This window comes from Urtica dioica, chromosome 2 (genome assembly GCF_054948205.1).
Source record: "Urtica dioica subsp. dioica isolate 48M chromosome 2, U.dioica_male_clone48M_v1_H2, whole genome shotgun sequence".
Lineage (NCBI taxonomy): Eukaryota > Viridiplantae > Streptophyta > Magnoliopsida > Rosales > Urticaceae > Urtica > Urtica dioica.
The window spans coordinates 55,969,265-55,977,582 of record NC_142757.1 but is presented as its reverse complement, the minus strand read 5'-3'; the positions used below and the strand labels follow the sequence as shown (position 1 = coordinate 55,977,582).

Genomic DNA, 8,318 nt, shown 5'->3' with positions numbered 1-8,318 from the left:
CCTCAGAACAATCTTATCCATTTTCGGAGAATGTTCAATCTAGACCAGTTGCTATTATAACAAAGTTTGGTGTAAACAAAATTCAACCATTGTAATATACAGATATAAATTGCTTCTTTATATACTTATTAAACACGTAGCTTTGTCCGGGGAAACAAACAAATTTGGCAATGGCGAATAATTAAACAAACATATAATACTAAATGTGGCTCATATCTTCAAATCTCTTCTAGAATCTATAAAATTCCGTGAAGACTTTACTGTCCTTGTCCCGATTAAGAAGATTTCTTGATAAAGTTCATCAGGTAACAAAAGATTATAATAAAAAGTTGTAGACCGACTGAACAAACCAGGTTCATGTATGTTTCAAGCAAAGATGAGATTCCTTGTCAACAACTACCAAGTATAAACTATCCATTTCCAAAAAAAGAGAAAGTAAAAAATACAGGAAACGGAAGGAAAGTCTTTACTTGGGTGCGCTGAATTTTCCCATCATCTTGGCAATGGTCGGAGCCACCTTGGGATTCGATTGATGCTTTGCAAGATTAGCCGGGTTCTTCATGACTGCAAATTTCCGCCAAAACAAAACGTTGCCCATGTTACAACAAAGAACAACATTACAAAACAAGCGAAAAAAGTGCAAAAAGTCAATGATATGAAAGAGGTTACCATCTTGAAGAGCAGCCATGACTTCGGGGTCACTAAACGCTTCCATAAGCTCAGGATCCTTGAATACACAACAAAGAAACAGTTTGGTTGAATAACAAGCTTGTCTAAGTTTGTATTACAAGCAGCGCAAGTGAATACTTACATTCAAGATTTTGCTGAAATCGACATTCCCGGGCATGCCACCAGGCATACCTCCTCCAGAGCCGGACATTCCCTCGGGCATCCCACCGGGAAATCCAGGCATTCCACCGGGAGAGCCTCCTCCGCCGAACATTCCCTCGGGCATTCCACCGGGAAATCCGGGCATTCCACCGGGAGAGCCTCCTCCACCGAACATTCCCTCGGGCATTCCACCGGGAAATCCGGGCATCCCACCGGGAAATGGTCGTCTGCTCGAAGACGACTCCTCTTTCTTCTTAGCCTTCTCATATTCAGCCTACACATGACACGAGTGAGCGCGCAGCACATTCACTGTGATTCTTGATCACAAACACATGAGCTTGTTGGGGTTACCTTGGCCGCAGCACGGCGACGCTCGCGCTCACGCTCTATCCTTCTGTCTTCTCTCTCTTTACGCAGCCTTTCATATTTGCGACGGTGCTCCTCAAGTCGGCGTGCATTCGGCTCAACCTGCGTAACAACATCACTGGCTCAACATGCCACACTAAACAAACCTATCATGTTCTCCAAAAAAAAAAGAACCTTCTTGAGCACAGCAGCTATTTCCTCGTCATAATCCAGCTTCGATGCCAAGTGGAGATCCTTAGCGGCCTCTTCCCAATGACCGAGCATTGCCCGAGCGATACCACGTGACTTGTAGCCTTTCGCAGAGTCGGGGTTAATCTGCGGAGGAAACAATAAGGCTTGAATGCGATTTGGATCACCTGGAGAAGAAAGATTCGGATTACCTCGAGAGCGGCAGTGGCATCGCGGATGGCGGCGTTGGGTTTCTTCATCTTAATGTAAACACTGGCTCTGGTTCCGTACATGATGGCCGAGCTCGGGTTGAGCGAAACCGCGTGCGTCAGATGCTCTATCGCCGCCTCCAAATCTCCTTCGCAGATGGCTTCCATGGCTTTTCCCTTGGCCTCCTGCGACGCCTCGCGACTCTCATCGCTCACCTCAACGCTCGGGTCTCCCATCTGCAACCACCAGCAATCTGAAATGAGTCAATCCGAATCACAAATCAATCTGTACAAAGGCCGAACCTTCTGAGGAGGATCATTGTCGGGCTCAACAGTGTCGCCGTCAAGCTCCACGTCAGACTCCACTATGGCGTCCTCTTCCTCAGCTTCGGGGACATTTGCTTCCGCGTCGTCTATATCGTCGTCACTCTCCTCCACCACAAAGCTCTTCTGCAAAACCAGAGCTCATTCGATGGAAAAGCCTAAGATGTCGAGAGAGAGAGTGAGAGGTGGCCTTACCGGCTCCGAGTGGGGTTCGGCGTAAGCAGTGGGAGGCAACTTGGCGCCGAGGCTGAAGGAGGAAAGCAAAAAAGGATGAGATAGGCAGTGGAGAAAGAAACCCTAGAAATGGGAATGGAAGAACCTCTCGACGTAGTCGCGGAAGAAGGAGAGAGAAGGATCGGCCAGAAGGGAAGGGTTGGCCTTGCACTGTTCCACGAATTGCTTCAACTGCTTTACCTTCGAAGCTTCCATCACTCTCAGATCTCTTTGATTTCAAACTTGAAACTTGAAACTTGAAACACCGACTCTCTCTCACTTGCACTCTTCTTTCTTTTTCTTCTCGTACCTTCCTTCTTCCACTCAACTCTCAACTCGATATTAATGTAATTAATTTATTTTTTAAAAACAAAAACGTATTTGTCTTTGAGCTTGAAAATTAATTAGCCAAAAGACGAATTTAATTAATAAATTTACTACAACTATCTAATTTTATTTTAATTTTTTTTAAGATTATAATCAGAGTTTCATTTTATTAATTAATTAACTAATTAAATTTACTCTTTAATTAATTAATTTATTGCGGACTTGATTGATTATTTTTTTAATAAAATGAAACTTTTTATATTTTTTAAAACGAGGGTATTATATAATATTTATTTAAATATAATCATTGCAGCAACATTATTACATTAACAAAATATAAACTTACAAATAGGAATAATAACAAAAACTATAGTTAAAAAAATAATAATAACAAAAAATAAAACATCATATAATTTTATTTTATTTTTGTGAACAGCTACACATATTATACGCTTCTAAATATTTGTTGTCGGTAAGATTTATTGAGATGGATGGTTGCAATTACTAAATTATAGTTTATTGGCGTAAAAAAAATCAATTTTATGATTTGAAAGTTGAATTGATGTGCAATGGTTAATTATTTGTTGAAACTATGTACAATATTTATGTGTTGCATCAGTGTGAAAATTAGGTGTGTGCGCATCCTACTTTCGTTGAATTCGACTTTTAGGATTTTTTTAGGTCTTATTTTCTTTTTACTCTTAGGTCTTTGCGAAATGTTTTTGAGCTAGGCGAGGGAACTTGTGGCTTCGAGTTTTTATAAATTCGGCTCGGACACAACCACTTAGTCCGACTTTGAGATGAATCGTCTAGGGTTTAGGGTGTGACTTCGAGTTTTTATAAATTCGGCTCGGACACGACCACTTAGTCCGACTTTGAGATGAATCGTCCGAAGTCTTCTATATTATCTGATTTTCAGCGACAACAGTTGATAAGCTAGTCGACTATGGCTAAAAATTGAGATATTGATACCAAAATATATTTGTTGAATCAATAGACAGTAGCAAGATCCATATTCCATACTAAGGATTTCTTATTTAATTAATGGCCTAACCATTTTCTTACAAAATCTAGATGTCAATTCTCTAAAACCATCCTAGCACATAACATGGGGGCTCAAGATTGAGGGCAATTTTTGGAAAGATTTGAAGCCCAAGCCAGGTATCGCAAACCCAGCAAGATCCGTTATAATTTGATGGGAATCTAAAGTGGTAATGAAACTAGTTGGATTAATGATGTTTTTCCCACAACCACAAGTGATATATAATGATAATAAGAGAGGATAGAAATAAAGGGGTTGTTGTAAAGTAAATGAATTATCCATAAAATTATTGTGGTAGAGAGAGACAGAATACAAAATAGAGAGAATACATAATCAGAAGAAGATGAAGAAGATGAAGAAGGAAATAAAGAAGAGAAGGAGAAAAGAGAAGGGAGGCGCAGGCGCGGCGGAGGGAGGCGTGTGGGGGAGAGAGGCGTTGCAGCGGCCGAGGGTGATGGGGACGCCGCAGTTGGTGGTGAGGTTGAGGGCCTGAGTGACGGTGACGCCGAATGAGCTGAGGAGGCCCGGGGTGTTGTACACCGTGCACAGGCACCGCAGATCCTTCTCCACCGACTCCTTTATGGACCCGCAGCACGCCGCCGATGGCTTCACCGTCCCGTTTATATAATCCACGCAGTCCGCCAGCTTGCTCACGCACTCCTGCTGCTGACCCACCACCACCGTCGTCCACATCATCATCATCACCGCCGCCACCACCACCATCTTCATCTTCGATATCATTTTCTCTCTCTCCCTCCTTTCTTCTCTTTCTCTTTGCTACCACTGCGTTTCAGAGACTTGTTCAAAAGACAGAGACAATAGAGACATGAGACGAAAGAAAATTTGAAGCCAATAACCTACGAACTTTCCTTGTGGATTGGTCCAATTCTACAAAGTAATAGATAAAACATATTTTGGTTTCACATCAGTTTCAACGCGGTGCGGTGCGGACAAGTAGACGTCAACCACGTGCACAACCAATAAAGCATTATCACTAATGATAATAATAATTAAATAACAATGCACGCTCTTACAAGTTACAAGGACTGTTGCTCGCAATTAAACCTGGCTTACCGGGAGTTCCCGCGCCTCCCGTCCCGCCCCCGCCCGGACTCCCGTTAATTCGCCGAACGGGAGTCCCGTCCCGTTATATAACGGGACGGAGGCGGTAAATGTCTAACGGGATCCGCGGATCCCGTTAGGCATTAAAAAAAAAAAAAAATTTTAAAAAAAGAATTTAATAAATAAAATGAAAGGATTAAAGTGAAAAGATTTGGAATAAGTGGGTAGAAATGAAAAATATGAATGTTGTTAAATAATTAAAAATGGGTAAAAAAAACAATAAAGAAGAATGTGAAATTAAATATGGGCCTCCTAAAAAACCTCACCGACCCCTAAAAAGGTGCGACGGCGAGGAAAAAGAGCACCCCTTTCCTCGTTAAATGTTTGAAAATGTATCCCGGACAAGGGCCGGGATATCCCTTTGTTATACACGATACTTTAACCATTTATGTTTACGTTTGCAAAATCAACTTCAAAATCGTCTAGAATATCGAAGCACATGAATGTTTCTTGTGCTCGATTTCGATGTTGAATCCAATCTTTTCCGCACGTCAATGCTTCGACCATCTCCGGTTTCAGGCTGCATCTTCTATCGTCGATGATCCGGCCCGCGCTGCTAAAAGCCGTCTCAGAGGACACAGTTGAAACTGGGATGGTGAGGATGTCTTGTGCCATAGATGACAAGATCGGAAACCTCCTCGCATTCTGCCTCCACCAAACCAAGAGGTCGATGGCTTCGTCGTCCGACCTGACCCAATCGTTCCTATCGTACTCTTGGATCTCCGGATGGGACCGTGCGTCGGTTGCGCTTGACCTCGTCTGACTTGTCCCAGCTTCTTGTTGTTGAGGAGACGGGCTGTACGCGGGCGCGTTGACGAAGACATTCGTGTATTGGTGTCTTCTCGGATATTGCGTCTGTGATTGAGAAGGTTGCGCTCGGTATTGCGGTAGAAGTTTCGCCTCGTAAACCTTGAAAAGATCAAAAAAAGCTTGCACGATCCTCGGAAGATCAAGTGCAACGTAATCTTGGTCCACAAAATGGTTTCTTATGTATTTCAAAAAAAAATTTAAACCTCCAATTTTACATCGGACGTCTAGAATGGCTCCAAAACCGTATAGTAATGGAACCTTTCCAGCCCCCCAATATTTTAAAAACTTTGCTGTCATTGCTTGAATAGAATCTTGAAAAATAGTTTCGTTTTTATTTTTATCAAGATGCACAGCTATTGCGGTCATAGTATGAAGACCGAGAAAAGAAGTGGGAGTGTAAACAGCAGAAAGATAACAAGTTTCTTTATAAAAAATGTCGAGAAAAGAAACAAATGATTCAGCCATCCTAATATCCAAATCAGATATAGCGTTTTCGCCATGTACGCTGTTAATGTAAGAAACAATAACATCGACGTAACGCTCGGATAAGAAGTTGGTCAGCATAAGAAAGGTTGAATTCCACCTAATTTTGTTATCTAGGTGAAATGTGCGTTCTTGAAGGCCGTTTAGTCTAAGCCGTCTCTTAAGCTCATCTACTCTAGAGGTTGAACTATTTATCCAACTTATGTAATTCCTAATCTTGTTTATCGAAGGGTCGTAACTAGCGGCTCCGGCTTGAACTATGAGGTTGATGATGTGGGTAGCACAACGTTGATGTATAAGGGTTTCGTCTGCGTTAAGTTTTTGGGTCAACTCCCTAATCATGGCGTTGTTGCTAGTGGCATTATCTAAGGTCACAGATATAACCCTATTGTTCAAACCCCACTCAGCTAAAACACTAACTATGATATCTAAGATGTTCTCACCAGTGTGCGAACCTTCTATCCTCCTAAACGCTATGATACGTTTGTTCAGGTTCCAATCGTCGTCTATGTTATGGACTACAACGCTCATAAAGTCCATCTTAGATTGACCGGTCCATATATCCGATGTTAAGGCTACGCTATATCTACCAGAGGATATTGAGTCTTTCATTTGTTCCTTTTCTCCTAAAAACCATTTTAGGATATCGGATCTCAAGGCTTTCCTAGACATTAGTTGTACGTTTGGAATAAAAGAACTAATGAATCTAACAAAGCCTTGAGATTCGATATGACTAAAAGATTGATCGGTTGATACAAAATATTCAACTAAATCACGTCTAAATCTTAAAGGATCGATGTTACTTACTTGGGTTGTAGAGGCTCCAGATTGTGTCCCCCCCTGGCAGTGTCTGTGATGACTCCACAATAGCGACGTCCCAACTCTAGTGTTATGAGCGCTAAAGATTTTGCCACAAACGTGACATTTTCCGGCTTTTTCACCGTTGGCAACCACCTCTTCAAAGAACGTCCAGACAACAGACCTCGCTCGACGTCGTGATGCTTGTGCTTGTTGAGGTTGTTGTTGTTGTTGCGGTGGTTGTTGTTGTTGAGGTGGTTGTTGTTGTTGTTGTTCTTCTCGGGCACGTCGTCTTTGTCGGGTCTCCTCTTGTTGCTCACGTTGTCGAGGTCGTGGAACTTGAGTTCGAGGCTGAGGTGGTGGCGGTGGGACGTCTTCTTCTTCATCCTCCTCCTCCTCGTCATCATGTTGTTCATTTGGATCTTGGGTTTCGTCGTCGTCTTCTTCTTCATTTGGATTTTGGGATTGATGATAATATGGCATTTGTGTGTTTGGAATTTCGGTGAATTCCGTATTGTGGAAAGTAGGAGCAACATAATTTGGATCGAAAGAGTATTGGGTGTTTGGGTCGGGGGCGTTTTGAGACAAATGCAACCAATTTTCTTCAAAACGGTGCATTCGTTCTCCTCGGGAAGCTCTTCCCCTTCGACCTCCTCGGTTGTGGGATGATGATGCCATGAGAAAATGAAAGCTTTAGAGAGTAAAATTGAGAGAGTTTGAGAGAATTAGATAGAGAGATTGAGAGAATTTGAGAGAGTTTGAGAGAGTTTGAGTGAAAGGTGTGAAGAAAATGAATGAAATGGGGGGGTATTTATAGATTTTAGAAATAAGTGGGAAAAAAAAAATAAATAAAAAAACCTCATTTTCGGCTCCAACGGCATAAAACCAACGTTCATATTCAAACGGCTCTTTTTTTTCGGCCGTTGGATCTTTGATCCAACGGCCGAGATTAAAAAAAATAATAATAATAAAAAATAAAAAGCAACGGTCGCTAACGGGATCCGCGGATCCCGTTAGCTACAGTAACGGGACGGGACTCCCGTCCGTTACGCTTAACGGTACCTCCCGTCCCGTTACCTTCATTACCGGTAGCGGGGATTCCGTCCCGTCCCGCTACCGGTAAGCCACGTTTACTCGCAACACATTCACACAAAAATTTACTCTTCTCACATCCAATAAAAATAAACCTGTTTCCACACTTTACCATTAAAATCCCATCCACTCGAATCCTTATTTTTCCGGGCCCATTCACAATTATGTTGCTGGCTTTATAATATGACATATAATATAATATGTCCGTCCAGTGCCAAGTAACAAATAACTATAACCTTAATTGTTTCAGATAATGAGAATTAGGCATAGCTAGGCTATTGGCAGAAGAAAGAAAAAAAACAAGTCTTGCTAGGTAAATGTAGTGGAAAGGAAGTTCGTACTTCGTACCTGGCACCAATAAAGTAGTGAGGTAATTTTCTCTCTTTCACACCAGACTGTGCATGATGCCTAATAATCTATGAAACGATCCTACACGTCTCTCTCTCTCTCTCTCTCTCTCTCTCTCGCTCAACTAGTCCATTGACTCAGCTTGCGATTTGGATTTGAACTAAACGACAAATATAAAATTAAAA

The 8,318-nt window shown here is 41.9% G+C and overlaps 2 protein-coding genes across 3 annotated transcripts; both read right to left on the bottom strand.

The window, feature by feature from the left end:
• Positions 1 to 215: 215 nt before the first annotated feature.
• On the bottom strand, positions 216 to 2,481 carry HIP1 (HSP70-interacting protein 1). Of its 2 annotated transcripts, XM_089600941.1 has the most exons (10): positions 2,218 to 2,481; positions 2,094 to 2,145; positions 1,878 to 2,024; positions 1,578 to 1,811; positions 1,372 to 1,512; positions 1,183 to 1,299; positions 987 to 1,105; positions 812 to 902; positions 670 to 727; positions 216 to 564 (listed from the first exon to the last, which is right to left on the bottom strand). In XM_089600941.1, the coding sequence occupies exons 1-10, from the start codon at positions 2,325 to 2,327 to the stop codon at positions 467 to 469; spliced, it is 1,167 nt and encodes a 388-aa protein (XP_089457067.1). In that variant the 5' UTR covers positions 2,328 to 2,481; the 3' UTR covers positions 216 to 466. The 2 variants fall into 2 exon arrangements, with proteins under 2 accessions (XP_089457067.1, XP_089457058.1); XM_089600932.1 differs by having other exon boundaries at positions 812 to 1,105.
• Positions 2,482 to 3,723: 1,242 nt separating this feature from the next.
• On the bottom strand, positions 3,724 to 4,383 carry LOC149405948 (non-specific lipid transfer protein GPI-anchored 7-like). Its single transcript, XM_089601646.1, has one exon. It carries the CDS (start codon positions 4,219 to 4,221, stop codon positions 3,814 to 3,816), a length of 408 nt encoding a protein of 135 aa, XP_089457772.1. The 5' UTR covers positions 4,222 to 4,383; the 3' UTR covers positions 3,724 to 3,813.
• Positions 4,384 to 8,318: the final 3,935 nt, after the last annotated feature.